This window comes from Cetorhinus maximus, chromosome 3, assembly GCF_964194155.1.
Source record: "Cetorhinus maximus chromosome 3, sCetMax3.hap1.1, whole genome shotgun sequence".
Lineage (NCBI taxonomy): Eukaryota > Metazoa > Chordata > Chondrichthyes > Lamniformes > Cetorhinidae > Cetorhinus > Cetorhinus maximus.
The window spans coordinates 165,640,424-165,665,078 of record NC_135881.1 but is presented as its reverse complement, the minus strand read 5'-3'; the positions used below and the strand labels follow the sequence as shown (position 1 = coordinate 165,665,078).

General features: G+C 41.4%; 1 protein-coding gene across 5 annotated transcripts in view; it reads left to right on the top strand.

Annotated features, from left to right (window-relative positions):
- The window catches only part of jarid2b (jumonji and AT-rich interaction domain containing 2b), a 409,246-nt gene that overhangs the window by 248,473 nt on the left and 136,118 nt on the right, over positions 1–24,655 (top strand). For 3 of the 5 annotated variants that reach the window (XM_078539218.1, XM_078539219.1, XM_078539222.1), the window contains one exon: positions 2,690–2,785. The exons of the other annotated variants lie outside the window; for them this stretch is intronic. In XM_078539218.1, the coding sequence (XP_078395344.1) occupies positions 2,690–2,785 (96 nt within the window). The remainder of the gene's footprint in view (positions 1–2,689; positions 2,786–24,655) is intronic. 5 annotated transcript variants of the gene reach the window in all.

Below are 24,655 nucleotides of genomic sequence, written 5' to 3'. Positions count from 1 at the left end.
ACATTCAGAAATCCCACAGTAACTTTTAGGGCTAGTAAAACCTAACTGCCTTCACTCATGATGAGCATAAGAGCAGGAGTATGTTATTCAAACCTATGAGCCTGTTCTGCCATTCAGTGCAACCATTGCTGATCTGTACTTCAACTCTGTTTCCAATGTTCATAGACATTTGCTAGGCAAGGGAATCAATCTCAGCATCTATATCCAGTATGTGGTTGCCTTGGAACTTGTCAAGTCAAGTCAGCCAAGACTCCTATAGTATGTTAAGATTGCATACCATTCAAAGAATGAAAAAATATCTGCAAGATGGTAATTTACCTTTACTAAAATTCAAAAAATGTCTCGAGTATAACGCCTGCTTCTAGCAAGATATGTAAGTAAACTTGCTTATCCACTCAGGCCCGTGTGGGGCCTTGACCTATGTTTAACATGCTGTATCAGTGTAAGTTGTTTGGATGCAAATTACCAATTTGGGTTGATTGCGACTGAAAATAGGCTTTTGTATTGTTTAGAAATTGGCATAAGCCTTGCGGTTCTCTAGACCAAGACTGGTTTAATGACCCAAGACCCATTTTTCCAACTAAGCTTTCATATATCTCTCCCATTTGTTCCATTTCTGTTTGAGCCTGTTTTCTTTACTCCTATTTGTGAAGTGCCTTAAGCTTTTTCTTTTATGCTACAAGTGCGGTATACATTCAAGTTCTTACCTTTGTTCAGAGTTGTACTGCACAGTTCTCATGCCAAAAACACACTGCTTTAAAGAATGTTCTGATATGGTCAACCTCCATGAGAAAAAAAGAACTTGCACTTACAGCCTTGTCACCCTCTCAGGACATCCAAAAGTGCCTTATAACCAATGTATAGTTTTGACTGTTGTATTGTCCAGACAGGCTAAAATAAATGTGTGAACAGCAAGGCCCCCATACAGCTAATGAAGGAATGGATTAGATAATCTCCTTGATATTGGCTGAAGAGAGGGATGTTGGCCAGAACCCTGAGAGAGCAAGTGTTAGTCAAAATTATTAATTCACAGACGTTGAATTCACAGTCTTCTGACTCAGCTGAGAGTGCAACCAATTGAGCCAAGCTGATGTTTTATTAGGTTTTACCAAGCAAGAAACTGCAGATGCTGGAAATCTGAAATAAAACCATCTTCGATAGCAATACTTACGATTATGACTTCCTGTTTTCTCAACTTCAGTTTCTCCTCCCTTGGTTGAGTAGGCCCTCGACCGTGTCCATTCCATTCCTGTACTACTACAGTCACCCCTCCTCCCCATCCTCAATCCAGTCATGATTGGTTTCCTTTTGTCCTCATCTTTCATTCCACTAGCTGCCTCATTCAATGGATCACCGCCTGCCATTTTCCCCACCTCGAGCAAGATGCCACCACTAAGCAGGTCCTGCCCCCCTCCTCTCCTTTCAGCATTCTTTAGTGACCATTCCCCCTGGCCCACTCAATAATACCCAATACCCCCTCTCATGGCACCCTCCAATACCAGCATCTTCCCCATTACCACCTCCCGTCCCACTGTCCATGGCTTCAAATACTACTTCTAGGTGAAACAATAATTTACTCATGCTACCACCACTCATGGTGTGGTGATCTCTACACTGGGGAGACCAAACCCAGGTTGGACAACTTTGTTCAGCCTGTGAGCATGATCCTGAAATTCTGGTCACTTGTCATTTTAATTCTCCACCCACTCCCACTCTGATCTCAGATAATGCTGGAAAAACTCAGTAGGCCTGGCAGCACCTGTGGAGAAAGAAACAGAGTTAATGCATCGAGCCCATATGACTTCTTCAGAGCTAAAGAGAAGTGTAAATATGATGGATTTTATACAGGTTAAGAGGGAGGAGGAGGTGGAACAAAATAGGTGGGAAAGGTCAGGAGAGATTAACAAAGATGTCATGGACGCAAGACAAAGGGAGTGTTAATGGTAGTGTTAAAATCTAAAGGAGGTGCTGATAGTGCCATAAAGGTAAGATAGCAGAATGTGTTAATAGCAAAAGAATCAGTGCTCTATGAAAGCACAACCCCTATGAAAGCACAACTAGAAACAAGTGACAGATGGCCCTGCAGGTGGAGCTGTTGGGGAAAAAAACAATAATTTAAAAAAAAATTATAAGAATAAATAAATAACATTGAGTTCAACAACTTCAGACCATGAACTCTGCCTTCCATCTTTACCCCCTTTTTAAATCCATTTTAAATTTTAATTTAATTTTTTTTTTATCCCTTTTTCCCCAGCCCTGCTGCACAGGGCCATCTGTCACTTCTTTCTAAGTTGTGCTTTCATTGATCCTTGTTCTGCCATTAACACATTCTGCTATCTTACCTTTATGCCACCAACAGCACCACCTTTAGTGTTTAGCACTATTAACACTCGCTTTGTCTTGTGTCTGTGATGTCTTTGTCAGTCTCTCTGAGCTCTCACATACCCCTGACCTTCTATTTTGCTCCACCTGCTGCATCCCTTATTAAACTATAAAATCCAGCACATTTCTTCAGAGCTAAAGAGAAGTAGAAGAGTCATACGGACGCAAAACATTAACTCTGTTTCCCTCTCCACAGATGCTGCCACACCTGAGTTTTTTCAGCATTTTCTGTTTTTATTTCAGGTTTCCAGCATCCACAGTATTTTGTTTTTAACCCACTCTGATCTCTCTGTTCTTGGCCTTGTAGAAGTACAGGAAATGGAATGGACACGGTTGAGGGCCTGGCCAATCAAGGTGGAGGAAAATCTGAAGTTGAGAAAAAAGGAAGACATTATAGCTCAATGTAAGCTCAAGCACCTCATTAGCCATCTGGACTCAACATTGAGGTTCAACAATTTCAGATCATAACCCTTGCCCCCATTTTTCGAATGGCAGTTGTTATTCTGCTATACCCATTTACACCACCTCTAGGCCCATCTTTGTTTCTTTACTTGCCCCATTACCATATCCTTTTGCCTTGCATCATCATCCCTTTTATCATTTAATCTCTTGAGCCTTCCACTCTATCACAGACCTTCCCTTTTGTTCTTCCCTCCACCCTATTCCCTGTGTCTGTGCTTGCTTAAAACCTATATTATACCTAACCTTTTTGAATTTTGGCAAAAGGTAATTGACCTGAGATGTTTAACTCTTGTTCTCCCCTCTCAGATGCTGCCAGACATATTTCCAGCAGTTATTGTTTTTATTACTTTAAAAGGTTTTAATGTTCTATGTTTAAGTCGCTAATGGATCTTGGCACCCCAATCACTCTGTTGCATTTTAGGCAAGGTTATTAAGTATTTGCTGTAGCATGTAAGTTGTTTTCGTGTGAGACATAACTGATTTTTTGGGAGACTTTCCTGAGAAGCCAAGTGCCCTTTCAATCACTATTGTAGCTGCCCATTGTTTCAAAACTAATACTTAGGGGCTACTTTGAACTTTTAAATCTTCTCTTTCTAATATAAACGGGAGTGATTCATGTTATGATGCAACACCTTTTTTTGTATAACAATGCCAACAGTAAAATAATTAGCCATAATTGAGTTACACCCATTGTGTTTTTGGAAATGAGGGTACTTGGGTCCTTTGTCAGGACTTGTTTACAGATGTGATGCTCAAAGAAACTGTTCCCTTCTCCCTTGTGGATAAACTTTATCTGTTGGCTTGCATCCCAATTAGGACTGGCTTCTTTTACATATCTGATGCTGGCACTGAAACATACTGCTTATCTTATTGCTTATCTTCACAACTAAAGGCAGTGAGTGGCTTGCGTACTTGAGGATTAGATAATTGTAGAGGTTTGGAAATTTCTTTCAGTATGTTTTCTCTTCTAAGAATTTGATGGGAGTGTAGAGAGACATTTTACCCTCCTGGGCCCTTTTGACATTGGGTGATATGGGAGTCACCTACCTGTAACCTCACTAAGTTTGTATTTCATTCTAGCCAAATTTCAATTTAGGCAAAATTAGTGTTAATTAGACACAAAAACAAGAATTACTATAACACAAAGAACTAAATATTTTTTCCCCTCTCTTTTGGATGCAGGAGGATCTGCTGTGCACTTCAGATTCTTAACATTCTAAAGTTTTAATTAGATCGCAGATTCTAGGATTGTTCACATCTTATATCTGTGTTCAATTGGCCTAAATCCATAAAGATTAAGATTAGAACCATCTCAACAATATCAGAGCACTTGGAGCTTGTAAACCACATAGATTTATTAATGTTTGAGCAGTAAAATGAAGTGACTGCACTTTGTGGTAGAACAACCCAAGCATTTTGAATAATTTGTCAACTTTACTTTGTGTTTACTCCATTATTCACTTTCTGAGCACTTATTTGAATTACTTGCATTTTTACTTTGCTCCTGAAAATGCTGTGACATATTTCAGGGAATGCTGTACAACTTGGACTTCAGTTTTCTTTCATGGAAACCGGCAGAGAGGCTTGCTATTCATTGAGCTTGTTGATTTTTTTTTAAACTGTTGTGTTTTTGTTTGCTCTTTCACTGGGAATTTGAAAGGATCTGAGTACTGTCATCAAATTTATTCAGTCTGGTCTCTTTTCTCCAAATTCAAGTTTTGTTTTCAAATTAACATTTCATAGAGTGTGTGGGGAGGGTGGTGGAGGAGATGGAAGGAGGGGAAAGAAGACAGAAGAGAACCTATCTGTTCCTTTGTCTGAATTCATGCTGCTATGTGAATAAATGTTGCTTTCTAAACCCTAGTCTAAATCACCAGTGTCCATGATATCCTGAGGCAATGCTTGTCAGTGTGCCCAGAACAGTGACCCAGTAAATGTCCTGTATTCTTCTCTGGCATCTGTCAACCTAATGTGATAGCTGAATCTGCATTATAATAATTAACGTGCCATGGGATTAATGGTAGAACACTGGACATTCCTGTTGCAGGGTTTGCATTGTGCTTTGTAGGCTGGCATGCATGATGAACTATACTAATATGTAGTAGGAATTGGTCTAGCTGTGTTTTAAATATTTCACATATACCAGGACCTGACCCATTTATCCTGCAGTGTACAGGATTCCATTCTTTAAAAGAAAATGTGAGAACAAATGGGCAAAATGCTAATAAATTTGTTGTAGGAGGGTGGGAGAATTTTGGCCATAGACACCTAAATCATTGAGGCCTACCCTTCAGGTGGGGCTAGTCCATACTGTTGCTAATTCAGAACAGCTAGCTGAACAAGTTTTATAAAGGAGTAATTTTGAGGTTCTGTCTTAGCACTGTAGGACTAATTCTGCCATCTTGTGCTCCCATCTGACCAGGTACCACAGGGGTAATCTCATGTCAGCAGTGACTCAACTGGTAGCACACTCACCCCCAGTCAGAAGGTTCTGGGTTCAAACCCCATTCCAGGACTTTAGCAGAAGAATTAAGGCTGGCACTCTCATGGCAGTGCTGAGGGAGTGCTGTACTGCTGGCAGGTGCCGTCTTTTGGAAGAGACATTAAACTGAGCCCCCATTCGCTCACTCAGATGGAGTCACCAATTGGAAAATGCACCATGGCAATGCCTCTACCAATCAGAATGCACTTGTCAACCAATCAGCACTCTCTTCTTATAGTATAAATTGTTGTTTATATATTTGGTATTCTTGGGAATTGTCTGATGATTGCAGGATGACAGTGTTAAATGTGACTGAGTGTCTCTGTACAGTGACAAAACCTGCATTCCTCTTCACTGATTCGGCAGCCATGTACACATGAATCAGCTGTTGCCCAAACAGGAATTGTGGGGAGGACGGGCGGTGTGGGGTGTGGAGAGCTTGCCCGAATGCAGTACAAGGGCCTGTTTTCACTTGAGCTGCAAGGTTAGGCCTCAGTTTGGACACTCACTGTCATTTTATTTCAACCCATCACTGACTGCACACCTCTTTGTTGGTATGCCAACAAAAATTCAGAATGTCCTTTTTTGCAATCATTTTTTTTTTAAAGTTGAACTTATTTTCAGCAAATTGTCCAACTTTAGTATTTTAATCATTGCTGTTGTGTTCTAGCCTCGTCAGCTGGCTTTTTAAAGAAGAAATCGGAAAATTTAGGAAGCAGTCCAGGTCTGGCAACAATTTGTGGAAAAAGAAACAAAGTTAACATCATAGGTTAATAACCGTTCATCTGTCTGAAACATTAAATCTGTTTCTCTCTTCTCAGCAGGTCAGGTAGCATCTGTGCATTTCCAGCATTTTCTGTTTTGATTTCAGATTTCCAGCATCAACAGTAGTTTGATGTTTGAGGGATTTTTTTTGTTAGTTGTTGCTAGCTATTTTCATCATATCTTGCCATGCACTTTTCCTCGTGCTGAATCCCATAAGTGCCTTTGTGGGTGCCTAGTTGGCTCCATTAGCTCACCAGGGAGTGAGTCTTAAAGTCTAGCCTGACAGTGGTAGGGCCCTTGGTTGCAGAGATAGTGCACTTGGGTTAAGGAAGGGAAAATCAGTTGGAGCTCTTAGTTACTATATCTTGCACAGGGTGCTTGAGGCAATTTGTCGAATGAGGAGACACAAATTTGTTGATGTAATGTGATGACTCATTGGGCAGACAGCTTTCGTAAAGAAACAGTAAAACTTTATTATGGAGACATCTAGGAGTACTTGCACGCTAGCACCGATCTCTCGTCAGAAAGACTCCGCCCCGCAGATTGCCCGTGCTAAGAGCTCACTGATCAAAGCCCAATCACATGACCTGTGATTGACAGGAGGGAGGGAGAATACATGCAGTTACCACATTTCCTCCCCCTTTAGGTTTTTTTACAATTACTCTTTACAAAACACATTTGAACATCCAACAAATGTGTATACAATTTCAGGTGATTATAAATCATGTCCTTGAGGTGCTCTTCGTATACATTAGAGTGGCATAGTTCTACCACTGGAGGTTCCTGAACAGAATCGACAGATCTGAAGCTGCACAGAGACACATCATTGGGACTGGGCAGTTCCGGATTTGGCAACTCCCCTGAAACATCTGGAATGTCTGTTCTTGGTTGATCACACACCTCAGAAGTCAATGGTTCAACGTTAATCACAAGTTGATCAGTCAATTGTTGGAATGTCACTCTGGCACAGATAGAATAGTCTGTAATCTTGTAGATCATATCTCCCACTTGTACTCGGAAAGATAATGGACCTGTCTCTGAAACAGTGGCTCCCTGAGGCCAACAGGGTTCTTTGACGAAATTTTGTATGTATACTGTGTCATCTACACTGTGCGAGCTTTACTATGTATGTCATGGTTAAATTTCAGATTACTCTGGCTCTGCGCTACTTTCCCCTCTAAATTTGGAAACACCAAGTATAAATTTGTACGCGGACGGTGTTTCATGAATAAACTCTGGTGTTGCCAAGTAGTCGAATGTGTTGTACGATAACAAGAGAAACCAGGAAAGTCAAGATTCCAGAGTGCCTTCCAATAACTTTTTCATACCAGTCATAAAAGTTTGCAGGACCCTCTCGGCTAGACCATTAGATGAGGGATGCCGAGGAGCTGTCTTTATATGGTGGATTCCATTCAGATCCATAAATTTCTGAAACTCAGTGCTGGTAAAGGCTGCGCCATTATCAGAAATGACAGTTTCAGGTAAGCCATGTAGGCTGAAATAGTGATGTAGCTTCTTGATAGTTGCGTTCGACGTTGGCGATTTGACCTCATATACATCCATCCATTTTGAATGTGCATCTACAATTAACAAGAACATGGTACCTAGGAACGGTCCTACATAATCGATATGTAGTCGAACCCAGGGTTGACTAGGCCACTCCCATGGATGCAGGGGAGCTGAAACAGGCAACGTCTGTTGTTGCTGACAGTGCAGACAGTACTTGACCATGCTTTCAATGTCACTGGCAATGCCTGACCACCATACATAGCTTACACAAGCATTTTCATCATTGATATGCTTGGATGTGCACTGTGGAGCTGTCAAGAGTGGCTGTCTACCTTATGGTGGGACCACAACTCTTGAACGCCACAACAAAAATCTGCCATGACAGCTTAATTCTGTGTTTCTGACATGGAATGGTCTCAATTCTTCAGATACAGGCGAGTTTGGCCATCCTTGCTAAACAAAGTCTCTGACTTTCAACAATATTGGATCTCTGTTCGTCCAATTTCTAATTTGTTTCATGCATACAGGTGAAGAATCTAAGAAATTCAATAATAGCACTAATTTTTGTGGAATGGGAGTATTTGCAATGCTATCTGGCACTGGAGATGACTGCACCTGCATTTGTAATATGTAAGCCATGGTGGTACATAAAAGCATACTCACGCAGATTATGTCAGAGCCCAGCATTGTATTCTTGCTGATGCTATTGGTGGAATGGCCATACCCTCGCTGAATAATCCCGTCAATGGTTTATGGTCCGACACAATGGAAAAATGTCGTCCATGTAGGTACTGGTGAAACTTTTTTTACACCAAATACTACTGATAATCCTCCCTTTTCCAACTGAAAATAGCCCTTTTCAGCTTGGGAAAGGATTTTTTGAGACATAGCTAATGGGCCTTTCTGATCTATTTTTCATTTTGTGATAAGATGGCTCCTACACCATAAGGAGAAGCATCACAAGTTAACACCAGATATTTCGATGGGTCGTAGTATAACAATAAACATGACAAATGCAGCAATTTATTTGCTGTCGCAAAAGCTGCTTCTTGCTGTGACCCCCATGACCTACGGTGGTTCTTTTTCAGCAACAAGTGTAATGGTGCCAAAACAGTTGATAGGTTAGGTAAGAAGCGGCTATAGTAGTTCATCATACCCAGGAAGGTCTTGAGTTCTGTTATGTTGGATGGTGATGTGCATCTTTTATTGCTTGAACTTTATCTTCCACATGATGCAAACCCCTGGCGTCCACTCTGTGACCTAGATAAGTTACTTTTCATGCTGGAAATGTACATTTTTCCCTCTTTAACCATATGCCAGCTTCCATGAACATCCTCAGCACCTCCCCCAAGTTGGCCAAGTGTTCAGCCTCTGTTAACCCAGCAATATAAAAATAAAATATAAATATAGAAATGTAGCAATATAGAAATAAAACATTATCCAAATATACAATCACTCATGGGAGTCCTTGCAGAAGACCCCCCATTGTTCTCTGAAAAATAGCACATGCTGATGAGACTCAAAGGTGGACAAGTGAAAAGATAGTGACCCTTGTGTGTGTTTATAGTCACGTATTCTCTTGACGTGCAATACAATTCTAATTGTTGATGGGCATGGCTCATCAATAGTTAAACGTAGGCCTGATACGGTTTTGGACCATGTAGTCTCTGGTCAGTGTCGAGTTAGCCCATCACTATTGCAGCAATAGTGTAAACGATAATTGGCTTTCAATTGTTTTCCTGGGGTAAGTTGGGAAAGAAGGGAGAATCATCCAAATTTGCTCCAGGTGATTTAATACGCAAGGAGATTGAGTTCGACAAAATTCTCTTCATGGTCTATGCCCATCATTTGTCAACACACTCACGTTGTGAGTGGCAACTTTAATGAGGTACCATGGGGCTGGACGAGCCCCTACTTCAGGGCTTCCCAAACTGTTTTTCAGTGTGACCTCATTTTAACACTTGAAAATGAATGTGACTCCAGACACCAGCAACAACAACAGCAATAAAGCAGCATAGTAACATTCCATATATAATTATTAACGTTCACAAATTGTAGATCAACATATAATACATTATATAAATATGAACATCTGTTTTTTAAAGTACATTCTAAAAGCTCCCCATATTCCTTGGTGACAGAAGACTCTGAAGCCCCCCCCCCCCCCCCCCCCCCCCCCCAGCACACAGTAATTAGCCCTTCTCTCCCTCCCTCCCTCCCTCTTTCCTCCACCCCTCTGCCCAATCCCTCCCCAGCACACAGTAATTAGCCCTTCTCTCCCTCCCTCCCTCCCTCTTTCCTCCACCCCTCTGCCCAATCCCTCCCCAGCACACAGTAATTAGCCCTTCTCTTCCTCCCTCTTTCCTCCACCCCTCTGCCCACTCCCTCCACACACACAGTAATTAGTCTCTCTTCCATTCCCTTCCCCATCATTTGGTCTAGTTGCTGGTGCCTGCAAAGCAGAGCCACCTGCCTGGGGCAGGGGTCCTGTATAGCAGACAGGAGGAGAAATACAGCAAAGTCTGAAGTCGCCAATACCCTTCCCTGTTCAGGCACATGACCTCCTGCTTTTCCCACACTGAGTTATGCTTGCCTGTTTCCACCGATTTAGGAACTGCTGCACTACTTTGTAAGGCTAAGGAAAGGATGTTGTGGCTGTCCAACTCAACTGTACAGCTACCTATCCACAACACTGTGTAATAGCTTCTTCAATGATACAACATTGGAGGAAATTGTTAAATGGCCTAAGCCATTGAAAGCAATGTTGATTTTTAGGCAGAACATTAATGAATTGCTCATTTGAAGCTAGTCTTGGTGAGTGTATTCTGCGCAGCTTCTATTGCAATTATATTGTAGCTGCTATCCCTGCACCAAGTTATGGTGAATTGGAGCTCAAAATTGCTCCTCAATTAACTTGAGCTAACCATGGCTCTTTAGGCATATGGTGACTTGATGCTTGTTCTGTGGGTTTAGTTTACTGGGTACCCAGCTTCCATAAGCTGTCTAGAAGAAATCTTTAACTCAATTTTCTCACATATACAGTGCTTATGTGGTATGAAATGCATTTAGTGCCCAAGCAAGTGGCAATTATTCTGCCATTAATACCAATTCTAACCAATACATAGCAATTTTCCTAAAGTCCCAACAGTACAATCTATTCATAGAAACATAGAAAATAGGAGCAGGAGTAGGCCATTTGGCCCCCTTCGAGCCTGCTCCGTCATTCATTATGATCATGGCTGATCATCCAACTCAATAGCTTGCTCCTGCTTTCTCCCCATATCCTTTGATCCCTTTTGCCCCAAAAGCTATATCTAACTCCTTGAAAACACACAATGTTTTGGCCTCAACTACTTTCTGTGGTAGCGAATTCCACAGGCTCACCACTCTCAGGGTGAAGAAATTTCTCCTCATCTCAGTCCTAAATGGTCTACCTCGTATCCTCAGACTGTGACCCCTGGTTCTGGACTCCCCCCCGCCATCGGGAACATCCTTTCTGCATCTACCCTGTTTAGCCCTGTTAGAATTTTATAGGTTTCTATGCGATCCCCCTCATTCTTCTGAACTCCAGCGAATATAATCCTAACCGACCCAATCTCTCCTCATATGTCAGTCCCGCCATCCCAGGAATCAGTCTGGTAAAGCTTCGCTGCACTCCCTCTATAGCAAGAGCATTCTTCCTCAGATAAGGAGACCAAAACTGCACACAATATTCCATGTGTAGTCTCACCAAGGCCCCGTATGATTACAGCAAGACATCCCTGTTCCTATGCTCGAATCCTCTTGCCATGAAGGCCAACAAACCATTTGCCTTCTTTACCGCCTGCTGCACCTACATGCTTAAAGGTTTGTTGATTTACCCAATCAGTTGGAGTCATATCTGAGCTTTTAGTGTTAAATATCTACAAAAGAAGGAATTGAAGAGGAGGGAAATCCTCATTGTCTTACGGATCTTCGGGTTATTTCGATGGCAAAACATACAGCATGTAATTAGGATTTTGCTTAAGAACCATGCTGTATTTAGTGCACTTTATTCCTCATATTTTCTTCACATTAATACAAAGGCAAATACTGCGGGTGCTGGAAACCTGAAATAAAAAAAGACCCTGGAAATACTTAGGTCAAGCAGAAGCTGTGGAGAGAAACCGAGTTGACTTTTCAGGTCGAGGTGACCTTGCATCAGAACAGACCTAAATATTTCCAGCACTTTTTCTTTTTATTTCTTCTCTCACTATTGAATGAAACATGCTTAAAATATGAGAAGGCGTTTGAGTTGATTTGCGCTTGTATTGTACCAGGACTGACAAACTACACAGCTTTAGTGACGATAGGAGAGATTGCCCTGCCTTGTAATCCTCAGTAGAGTTGTATGATCACAGAGTACCTGCAGATTGGGTAAGTGGAAGTGGCAGACCTATGCCCAGACATCCACTGGGCATAAATTTCACTTGGGTACACCCGGCTAGGTAGTTCAAATGGTGTGACAGTTATCCCACAGCCTGATAGTAAAAGTAATCAAGAGATCAGCTACTTTCAGCAAATTACTGCCCATGCCCATGTTGATGCAACTGAAACAAACCCGTTGAAAATCACCAAATGTAAATGAGCTCAACCTTACCTGTAGTTTAAATGTGTCTGCTGGCAAAACCAAGATATAAGCACTCAACATGGTACTAGTGTACATATGGGACAGGTTGTTTTGATGCATTTTGGATTAACTTTAGCTCTCCTGAAAAAAGTCCCATACTTGTTGAAGACTGTACGATAACAGTCCAGTTATTGTGAGATGCTGCAGTGCTTTAATGTTGGAAGATACGGTGGCAGCCATTAACCTTTGAATAAGAAAGGCATGTGTAAGGTTATGACCTACACTGGAAAACTTCAGGCACAAGGTATATCTCTAGTAACGTGCATCTCACACTCTTATCAATCCGGCAGTTCAAAAAGTCATTCCAAAGCCAATGTTTTCATTTGGCAGATTGTAGCTGCTAATCACTTTTGGAACTGGTGTTAGGTAGCTTTCTACTCTGTGCCAGTATTGAGCATTTCCAGCTCAGTTCTAGCACAGGCTAGATTGAGAGTTAAGCTTGTTGCATTCTACCTGAATAACATAGTTTACCCCCTCCTTCAGAAGAGCGCCCGTTGCTGCATCAGTCTGGATTTTCACTTCCGGCGGCAGTTTGCCTGATGATTGAGTGAGATTGGCGGGTTATGGTAAGGCCGTGTATTAACTACCCTTAATTGCTTTGTGTAGAACTCTTAGCTAAAAAGGAGTTAGCTACCCTGGGCCCAATTTAACTTTTAAGTGCCAAGGTGATGCAACCCTGTACTAGCACAATGCACTACCACCCAGCCCTCTGTGTTTTCATTTCCTCATTGGTTTTGTTTACATCATACCATAGAATACTACAGGTCACCTCATAGCAGCAGCTTGACTGCTGGCTCAGTGGAGTAAATGCAACACCTGGCAAGATATTGAGCCATACAGACTGCTTTGATCACTGCTATGGTCCTTAGCTGACCTGCCATAATTTGCATTAATGTTCTGGAATACAGTGAGGAACAAAATCAACCTGGCTTCTCTTGTTTGCATCCTTTAACCCTCTTCCCGCTCCCACCACCACCACCACCACCACCACCCCTCCAACTGATATTCAGTGACTTCTCTGATAAGGGTGGACTCTTGAATTAGAGCAAGATCAGGCTTGATTGTGCGGCCTTCCATGGTAACATAGCCCACCAATAACAGCACTGTCTCGATTCACATGTGGATAGCTGCTTAAGCACAGTACCAAACAGCTGATGGTGTCAGTGAAACTGGATCCCAGTCATGATCATAGTCTTCAGAAAGAGTGGTTATCAGCAGTTACGATTCGCCACTCTTAATCCTTATGGCTGCTAACGGATTTGATTTCATGTTGAAGACAGCGCACTCTGAAGTGTTCTATCATCATTACCTTATGTCAGCATGATCCAGTTGGTATTAATTGAGGCAATAAGCTCAAAATTTGTTAATTTTCTTAATCTGCAGACGTACCATAAGAATTTGAGGACATTGAACCTAATTTGAAAGAATACTGGGCAGGGCCTATCTGAAGTTAATGTCCTAAAAGAAACAGGTGGGAACAGAATATTTTAAAGAACTAACAGGGATGTAGATGACTTTTAGAAAGTTACCAAATTAAAAGGGAATGAGGATAGGGCAAAGGAAGGTGATAAGTGGATAGCTTTCAGAGAGATCGTGATAGGCTGAATGGACTCTTTCTGTTTGTGGGAGCTTCCTGTGCATGAAATTGGCTGCCAGGTTTGTTACTTTGTAATAGTAGTGTAAATGAAGTACTTTTGAAACATAACTTAAAGTGCATTGGAACATCCTGAGGTCATGAAAGTCACTATATAAATAAAAGTTAATTCTTTCTTTCCTCTGTAAGCTGTAATAAATCCTATAGTTCTATCTGTAGTATTATCCGAAGTGTGTGAATATGCAGTGCTGAATTTTAATAAAAATGGCAACTATATTCCCAGTTGAGCATGGGGTGGGTGGGTGGGTGGGTCCTTGTCATGAGTTCGTCATGGTCATGTGTTCAGGAGTAGTTGTGGAGTCTCTGCACCTTTTTTGCCTCCCAGTGCGTGCACTGCTATGCCCTAGACACGAACATAGGATGCTGGTCAAGATGCAGCACATTTCCATGCCTTCCTTTGAAAATGCAACAAAGATTGTGTATTTATTGGCAAGTTGGACAGCCCATTTTGAGTTTTTAAAAGGGTTTTCACTCTGCCTATTCTTTTATTATTTGAGCAAAATCCCTCTCCTGAATGAATTTAGACTGTTGATTTGGATTAAGGTTACCCATTGTACTTGAGCAGGCGATGCAAGTTCATAACAGTTGTTCTGCAGAATCAATGCATTGTTATGGGTCCACCTTTAAAAGGGGGTGATTCTGAAGTTGGGTTGATCTTTCCGGAGAAGCTGCGAAGACAGATTGATTTGTTAACCCATGTTGGGTTTACACACCACCTAGTGCCTTATTGCAGAATAGCAATGAATGTGTGACTGCTCGCAGCTAATAATGTTAAAAAGGGTTGCTTGAATGTCTTGGTTCGGGGGGCGGCGGATAAAAGAAAGGCTGTGGAGAGCAGAAAACCAATGCAATTGTTCATCTTTTAAAAAAATATATAATTTTAGAATTAAAATTTCATGTCATCTGACCAAATTAGACCCCTGCAGTTTATTTTACTTGACCATTTTGAAGGTGCTGACAGCTGGAGCAAATCCCAATTTTACTGTTCTGTTATAAAGGATTTTTCTAGACTCTTTCCTTGTCAAGTCAGTGATCTATTTGGCTGGAAGATATCATCTGATGTCACTCCAGATGATTGACAGGAAGTATAGGAGGCCCTGAAACTCTTGCTACTGGCTACCAGCCAGTTTTTTGCATTGTTGTGGGAGTGGTTGTATGTGTGGGTTAGTGTGTAGCCCTTTTGGTAAGGGCAGCTATGTTTATCTGCTTTCACTTATTGACACACTTTGTAACACAGATACCAACGCTGTTTCACTAGCCCTTGTTCAACAGTCTTTCTGTTCTGTCTCCTTAGTCTCATTAGCATGATAACCTTATGCCCAGTGGAGAGTAAAGACTTAATTGAATTCATAATAATGGGACTAAACCCCTTCATTCCAGAAATTCCTGTTCTGAATGCCTTCTGCACATAAGGTCTCAATTTTGTTGGCATCACCCTGAACTGTAAGATCTTACTTTGACAAACGAGCAGCTCAAGCTTCATTGAGGCCTTGGTAGAATCACAGAATTGTTACAGTGCAGAAGGAGGCCATTCGGCCCATCTTGTCTGCACTGGCTCTCCAAATGAGCAATTTACTTAGTGCCATTCTCCTGCCTTTCTCTGTCACCTCTGATATTCTTCCTTTTCAGATAACAACCTAATTCCCTTTTGGATGCTTTGATGGAACCTGCCTCCATTATACTCTCAGGCAGTGCATTCCGGACCTTAACCACTCACTGATGAAAGTTTTTCCTCATTGCTTTTCCTTCTTTTTCCAATTACTTTAAATCTGTGCCCTCTCCTTCTTGATCCTTTCACAAGTGGGAACAGTTTCTCCCTATCTACTCTGTCTAGACCCCTCATGATTTTGAATGCTTCTAGCAAATCTCCAGGCCACCTTTTTTTCCAGGGAAAATAGTCTTAACTTCGCCAATCTATCTTCATTATTGGTTCCAGAGATGAGGAACTTCATTCTTGTGAATCTTTTCTGCACTCTCTCCAATACCTTCACATCCTTCCTAAGTGTGGCGCCCAGAAGGAAGTTAAGAAACTGAAATGAAAGAAGTTGCATTATTTAGTTCCATTCACAACCGCAGGATGTTCTAGATGCTTTACAGTCAATTGAGTATTTTGAAATGTAGTCACTGTAATATAATAACTGTAATTTGGCAACCAATTTGTGTATAGTGTATTCTCACAAATAGCAATGTGGTGATGACCAGATAATCTGTTTTTAGTTATGTTGCTTGAGGGATAAATATTGGCTGGTACCCTGGGAGAACTTTCTTGTTCTTAAAATAGTGCCATGGAAAATTTTACATCCACCTGACAGGACAGTCCGGGACTTGGTTTGACATTTCAGCCAAAGGATGGCATCTCTGACAATGCAGCACTCTGAGTACAGTACTGAGTGTCAGCCTATAATTGGTGTCCAAATCTCAAGATTGGGTCTTGAACACAACCTGTTGGCTCAGAGGTGAGAATGCTATCAATGAACCACAACTGACACCATCAAGGCTTCAGCAGTAGGTAATCAATGCCTGGGAGGAATCTGCACAGTATAACCCTGTTTTATTTAAAAGTGGACTCCTCTTGTGTGGAAACCAGCCTTACCTGCAAACTAAACCTGTTGGAATGCTGAGAGCGAATATTTTTGAGATTTCAAACAACTCTTGGTGCCTGCCCATATCTTAAGTCCAGTCACTGAGGGATGGTGGGTGATGTTGAGAAGAAGCTAAGCCTCCAGCTTTGATATCTTGTGTTACAAAATGTGTCAATTAGTTAAAGCAGAGAAATCTTTTTGGCTCTTATCTGCGCATTCACTGGATCAGGAGGATTGTTGCAGTGCCGATCTGATATGTTTGTGGAGGGAGACGTTCTTTTTAAAGCATCCCTTTCTTAACCACCCAATTCAGAAAAAGCAGAGAACCTTTAATCCATTTTCCCCTTGTGAGAATTAATGACCATTTTATTATTTTCTTGCAACTAGTTTTGATTGTGTCCTGTGAAGCCTGGATTTAAAAAGGCTCTGATTTGAAGTAAATTGCATTGTGACTCGTGTAGCTGGTGTCTCTGAACAATCCATTAGAGTGGATGTGTGCTGTGCACTATGATGGTGCCCTTGTTTTTCCAAAACCAACAACTGCATAAAGTATTTCACACTACACTTAAATTAGAACACTTGAGAGAGATCTAGCTACCTGTAACACTCAAAGGGCTACCCTGTTGGCTACAATGCAGATTTTCATTTTTGTCTGTGTGTGTTTATGGCTCTGAGTGATCACAACTCCAACTTATTAAATTAGTAATGATTTGTTATTCATGGTTCTTTTAACAGCATGGACTTACTTATCCTTTTATTTTACATATAGCCCTACCTTTTTTGGATTTAGGTTTGTCCTACTGCTCAATGGTGTTCCATTATTAGTAATATTCTCCATTTTTTGTCGAGATGGACTGTTGATTATATTGGTATGTATTAATCAAATCCAACCCTAACACACTACCTCTGGCTACAGCAAATTGTCATTCTGTAAATACAAATGAACTGTTAATGTCAGCATCTCTCACTGCTTTAAGTGTGTAGGAAGTAATTGCAAAGACTACAAGACCACGGGAAGAGAAATCATTAAACCCAAACAGTTCCTCTCAAATGGCCTACATTCTGGATTTATGTGTCTGAATCAATTTTTAGGTTTTTTTTGATGTTTAAAACAATTGTTCTGACCTGAAATTCACTGCCCGAATGCACTGGTAAAGCAGATTCAATAATAACTTCCAAAAGGGATTGGATAAATACATGAAGGGGCAAGATTTGCAGGACCTAAGGGGAAGGACAGGGAACTGGGATTAATTGAATAGCTTTCAAAAAGGCTGGCATAGGCAAGATGGGCCGATTGGCCTTTGTCTATGCTATATCATTCTATGATTCTTTGATCAAGAAACAATTTAGGTACGGCGCTCAGCAAAAAAATTGTTTTTGCAAAGGCTGTGTGTTATCTTTTGCAAACTTGGAGCAAACATGAATTAATTTATCCAGATTTTGGCATCAAAACCAGTCTTCCAGCGAGAATACTGGGGCGATGTGCTGAAGGTTATAAGAGGGGAAAGGGTGTAGATATTTTATATTCAATAACTCGCTAAGCAAGTGAGACATGGAGAGATTTTACTTTTTCTCCATGGCATTGGAGGATAGTGTCGGTGTCCTGCTGATATTGTGTGTAATGGTTTGTACACTTGCTGTCTTTCTCATTGAAACCCAAAGATCCAAGAAGACTTTGTTGGTTTCTCAGGAGGTTGGGCATGTAGGTGTAATCTCTCCGTGGACATCTTTGAGGCATAGTCATTATAGAACAGGAGGAGGCCATTGAGCCCATACCGGCTCTCTGTAGAGCAATCCAATCAGTCTCATCCCACTGCTGTATCCCCGTACCCACTGCTGTATCCCCGCACCCACTGCAAGTTTATTTTGCTCAAATGCCCATCTAATTTCCTTTTGAAATCATTCATTGTCTCCATTTCCACCAACATCATAGGCAGAGAGTTCCAGGTCATTACCACTCGCTGCTTAAAAATGTTCTTCCTCACTCTCCCACCGCTCCGCCGCCTAATCTCTTGCCTAAAATATTTAATCTGTGTCCCCTAGTCCTTGTATGGGAACAACTTTTCTTTGTCTGCTTTATTTAAACCTGCCATAATCTTTGTACACCTCTATCAAATCATCCCTGGAACCATTTTGGTAAAGCTTCCCTGCACCCTCTCAAGGATCCTCGCATCCTTTGTAAAGTGTAGTGGCCAGAATTGGATGCAATCTTTTAGTTATAACAGCATAACTTCATAGAATGGTTACAGCACAGGAGGCCGCTGTTCGTGTCTATGCTGACTGCCTTTGAAGGAGCAATTATCTTAGTGCTCCCCAGCCTTTTACCCATAGCCCAGCAACTTTTTTTCTTTTTCAGATAAAGATTCGATTCCCTTTTGAAAGCCTCTGTTGACCTTGCCACCACCACATTCTCAGGCAGTGCATTCCAGATCCTAACAACCTGCATGAAAAAGTATTTCCTCATGTGGCTATTGGTTCTTTTAACAATCGCCTTGAATTGAGCCCTCTGGGAACACCAATGGGAACAGTTTTCCACTCTGTCCAGACCCCTCATGATTTTATATACCTCTATCAAATCTGCTTTCGGCCTTCTCTTCCCCAAGGAGAACATTCCCAACTTCTCCAATCTATCTTCATAACTGAAGTTCCTCCATTCCTGTAATTGTTCTTGTGAATCTTTTCTGTGACCCCTCTAATGCCTTCACATCCTTCCTAAAATGTGGTGCCCAGAACTGGGCGCAGAACTCCAGTTGTGGCTGAACCAGTGTTTTATGCAAATATAACTTCCTTGCTTTCATACTCTATGCCCCTATTGATAAAGCCCAGGATGCTGTATGATTTAACCATGCTTTCAACTTGCCCTGCCATCTTCAATGATGTTTTCACATTTACATCCATGTCCTGCTGCTCCTGCAACCCCTTTATTATTGCACCCTTTAATTTATTTTGTGTCTCTGCATTCTTCCTGCAAAAAGGACTCATTTTACACTTCTGCAATATATTTCACCTGCCATTTTCCTGCCCATTCTACCAACCTGTCTATGTCCTTTTTGAAGTTCTATACCATCCTCCTCATGGTTCACACTGCTTCCAAGTTTTGTATCATATGCAAATTTTGAAATTGCACCCTGTACACCAAGGTCTAGGTTATTACTATATATCAAGAGCAGCAGAGGTCCTAACACCAACCCTTGGGTAGAGGTAGGTGTAGAGTCAAGACAGGAGAGCAAAATAGTAATATGAGAAATGAAGATCAGAGAATGGCAGGAAGGTACAGAGAGAAAAAGCCTAAGAATACATCAACAGTCAAGACTAAATGTTACAAAGGTAACAAAAAGACAAAACTTGAAGGCTCTCTATCTGAGTGCACTCATGACAAAATAAATGAATTGATGGCCCACATTGAAGTAAATAAATATGATCTGATGGCAATTAAGGAGACGTGGCTGCAGGGTGACAAAGGTTGGGTCCTTAATATTGAGGGGTACATGACATTCAAGAAGAATAGGAAGCTAGGTAAAGGTGGAGGGGTAGCACTGTTAATCAAAGAAGACATTGGTGCAATAGTTAGAGATGACCTTGGTTCAAGAGATCAGGATGTAGAATCAGTTTGGGTGAAGATGAGGAATAGTAGGGGAAAAAGTCATTAGTGGGAGTGGCCTACAGGCCTCCTAACAGTATCCACCGTGTAGGATAAAGTATTCAAGAGAAAATATTGTGTGCTTGTGATGAAGGGGCTGCAATAATCATGGGTGATTTTAATCTACACATAAACTGGAAAAATCAGATTGGCAGTAGTAGCCTGGATGAGGAGCTCTTAGAATGCTTTTGAGATAGTTTCTTAGAGCAGCATGTTCTGGAACCAACCAGAAGAATAGGTTATATTAGACTTGGTATTGTGTAATGTGACAGGATTAATTAATAACCTCAGAGTAAATGCACCCCTAGGTAGCAGCAACCAAAGTATGATTGAATTTTACATCCAGTTTGAAAGGGAGAAGAGTGGGTCGCAGACTAGTATCTTCAACTTAAATAAAGGTAATTGTGTGGGGATGAAAGCTGAGCTAGCTAAAAATAACTGGAGAAACTAGGCTAGATGATAGAGCAATAGAGAAGCAGTGGCAGAAATTAAAGGGGATATTTCAGAGTATTCAGAATAAGAACGTTTCTACTATAAAGAAAAATTCTAAGGGGAGGACCCAACATCCATGGTTTACTAAAGAAGTTAATGAAAGCATCAAACTTAAGGAAAAAAGCATACAACTCCACAAAGATAAGTGGCAGGACAGATGATTGGACAGAATATAAAGAATGGCAGAGAATGACTGAAAGGTTAATCATGAGAAAGAAATTAGAATATGAGAGGAAGCTAGCTAGAAATGTGAAAACGGATAGCAACAGTTTCTACAGGTACTTAAAAAGGAAAAGAGTAAGTAAAGTGAGTGTTGGTCCTCCTAGAGAGTGTCAGTGGGGACTTAATAGTAGGTAATAAGGAAATGGCAGAAGAGATGAACAAATATTTTGCTTCTATGCTCACTATGGAGGATACAATAAACATTCCAGTAATAGCTGCAAATCAGGAGGCGAACAGGAAAAAGGAACTTGGTGAAATTAAAATCACTAGGGAAATGGTATTGAGCAAATTGAAGGAGCTGCAGGCTGGCAAGTCTCCAGGTCCTGATGGACTACATCCTCGGGTCTTAAAAGAAGTGGCTAATGAGGTAGCTGATGCACTGGTGTTAATTTTCCAAAATTCGCTAGATTCTGGAAAGGTTCCATCAGACTGGAAAGTAGCAAATATAACCCCTCTATTCAAGAAGGGAGGGAGGCAGGAAACTATAGGTCAGTTAGCTTGACGTCTGTCATGGTGAAGTTATTAGAATTGATCATTAAGGAGGCTATAGTTGGGCACTTAGAAGAGCTCAAGGCAATCAGGAAGAGTCAGCACGGTTTTGTGAAAGGAAAATCATGTTTAACCAATTTACTGTTTTTTGAAGGAGCAACATGTGCAGTGGATAAAGGGGAGCCTGAGAACGTATTGTAGTTGGATTTCCAGGTGGTATTCGACAAGGTGTCACATCAAAGATTATTACAGAAAATAAAAATGCATGGTGTAGCGGGTAACATATTAGCATGGATAGAAGATTGGCTGGCTGGCAGAAAGCAGAGAGTATGCATAAATGGTTCTTTTTCAGATTGGCAGTATGTGACGAGTGGCATCCCATAGGGGTCTTTTCTGGGCCCTCTACTTTTTAAGATTTACATCAATGACTTAGATGAGTGGAGTGAAGACATGGTAGCTAAATTTGCAGATGAGACAAAGATAGGTAGGAAAGTATGTTGTGAAGCGGACATGAGGTTGCAGCAGATGGATTATAGATAGGTTGAGTGAGTGGCCAAAGATCTTGCAAATGGAGTTTAATGTGGGAAAATGTGAAGTTGTTCACTTTGGCAGGAAGAACAAAAAGGCAGAGTATTACTTAAATGGAGAACGGCTGCATAATTCTGAGGTGCAGAGAGACCTAGCTGTTCTAGTACATGAGTCACAAAAAGTTAGTATGCAGGTACAGCAAGTAATTAAGAAGGCTAATGGAATGCTATCCCTTATTACAAGAAGCATTGAACATAAAAGTAATGATCTGCTTCAGTTATACAAGGCATTGGTGAGACTGCACCTTGAATACTTAGTGCAGCTTTGGTCTCCTTATTTAAGGAAGGATGTAAATGCATTGGAGGCGGTTCAAAGGAGGTTTACTAGATTGATACCTGGAATGAGTCGGTTGTCTTATGAGGAAAGGTTAGACAGACTGGGCTTGTTTCCACTGGAGTTTAGAAGAGTGAGGGGTGATTTGACTGAAGCATACAAGATCCTGAATTGCCTTGACCAGGTGGACTTCGAAAGGATGTTTCCCCTTGTCGGTGAGTCCAGAAATAGGGGGCGCTGTTTTAAAATTAGGGGTCGCCCTTTTAGGACAGAGATGAGGAGAAATTTTTTCTCTGAGGGTTGTGCGACTTTGGAATTCTCTGCCTCAGAAGGTGGTGGAGGCGGGGTCTTTGAATATTTTTAAGGCAGAGGTAGATAGATTCTTGTTAGGCAAGGGAACCAAAGGTTATGGGGGTTAGATGGGAATGTGGAAATCGAAACACAAAAAGATCAGCCATGATCTTATTCAGGGCGGAGCAGGCTTGAGGGGCCGAATGGCCTACGCCTGTTCCTATTTTTTATGTTCTAAACCTTCCTCCAGTCCAAAAAACAGCTGTTCACCACTATTCTCTATTGAACCACTATTTGCTGTCACTTGGCAAATTTCGTATCCATGTTGCTACTGTGCTTTTTATTCCATGAGCTCTAACTTTGCACTCAAGTTTGTTGTGTGACACCTTATCAAATGCCTTTTTGATGTACACCACATCAACTGTATTACCCTCATCAACCCCCTCTATTACCTCATCAAAAAACTCAAGCAGGTCAGTTAAACATAATTTGTCTGTAACACATCTACGCTGGCTTTCCTTAACCAATCTGTATTAGTCCAAGTGACTATTCATTTTGTCATAACTTATTATTTCTAAGAGCTTCCCACCACTGAGGTTAAACTGACTGGTCTGTAGTTGCTGGGTTTACATCCTTTTTGGATCCAGAGTGTAGCATTTGCAATTCTCTAATCCTCTGGCACCATCCCTAAGTCAAAGGAAGATTGGAAGATTATAACTAGTGCCTCAGCAATTTCCATTCTCATTTCTTTCAATGTTCTTGAATGCACCCCATCCAGTCATGGTGCCATATCAACTTTAAAGTACAGACAGCCTGTCCAATACCTCTACTTCTTCAATTTTAAACCCTTCAAGTGTCTGAGCTACTTTCTCTTTCACTATGACCTGGGCAGTATCTTCCTTGAAGATGGAGGCAAAGGATTAATTTTAATACCTCATCCATGCCCCCTGCATAAATCCTCTTTCAGTTTTCTAATCAGCCCCATTCCTCTTTAGCCCCTTTTACTATTTATATGCCTATAGAAGAGTTAGCTGCATTCACATACAAGCACTGTAACCCTAATTTTGACTTCATTACTTTCTCCCACATGCTGAACCCACCTAATATCTTGATACAAAAGCAAAATACTACGATGCTGGAAATCAAATAAGAACAAAAATAGCTGGAAAATCTCAGGTCAGGCAGCATCTGTGGAGAGAAAGAGTTAACATTTCAGTTTGATGACCTTGCATCAGAACCCATGATGAGGGAACTCAAAGTTCTGATGAAAGGCTATTGACCTGAAATGTTGACTCTGTTTCTCTCCCCAGATGCTGCCTGACCTAGTTTTTCCAGCTTTTTTGTCCTCATTCCATCTAATACATTACTATTTTCTACTCTAGTACTATCTGTGCCTCCCAATACTCTTTTGCTTCTTGGTATTCCCCTGTAATATTGCCTCCTGGTTCCCACACCCCTGCTAAGTTGGCTTAAACCTGCTCCCCCCCCCCCCACCTTACCCCGTGGCACCAGCAAACTGCCCTACAAGGAAATTGGTCCCTGCTCTTGTTTAGGTGCAACCCATCTGGCCTGTACAGGCCCCATTTCCCCAGTATTGATCCCAATGTCCCAAAAATCTAAAGCCCTCCCTCCGCAAACATCTCTCTAGCCACACCACCTCCTATCCTCTTACTTCTATACTTGCATGTGGTACTGGAAGTAACCTGGGGATTACTACTTTTGAAGTCCTGCTGCTAATTTCCTACCTGGTTTCCGTCCTGGTTTCAGATTTGTGACCACAGAAACACCTGTCTGTTCCTTGAACTATTGGATCTCCTATCACTATTGCTTTTTCAGTAGTCTTAGTGTCCCTGGCAGAGCTGAGTCACTTTGTAGTGCCATGGACTTGGCTCTGGTTCCATTCCCCAGATGAGCCATCACTTTCATCATTATTCAGAACTGAATTTAGTTTCTCAGCTCCTTTAGTCTAAGTCCCTAACTTTGGAGAAAGGGAAACACTTGGCAGCCAATTAACTCATGCCTTTCCAATGATGTCACATTTGATTTTCTTTTCCCCTCTCACTTCAGTGATCACGACCTGTACTCACCGCCCTGGGCCCTGCCGCCCTAGCCCGGAGCCCTGCTGTTCCCTATTCCTTCTGCCAAAGTGCATCAGCTCAGACTTCACTGTATTAAA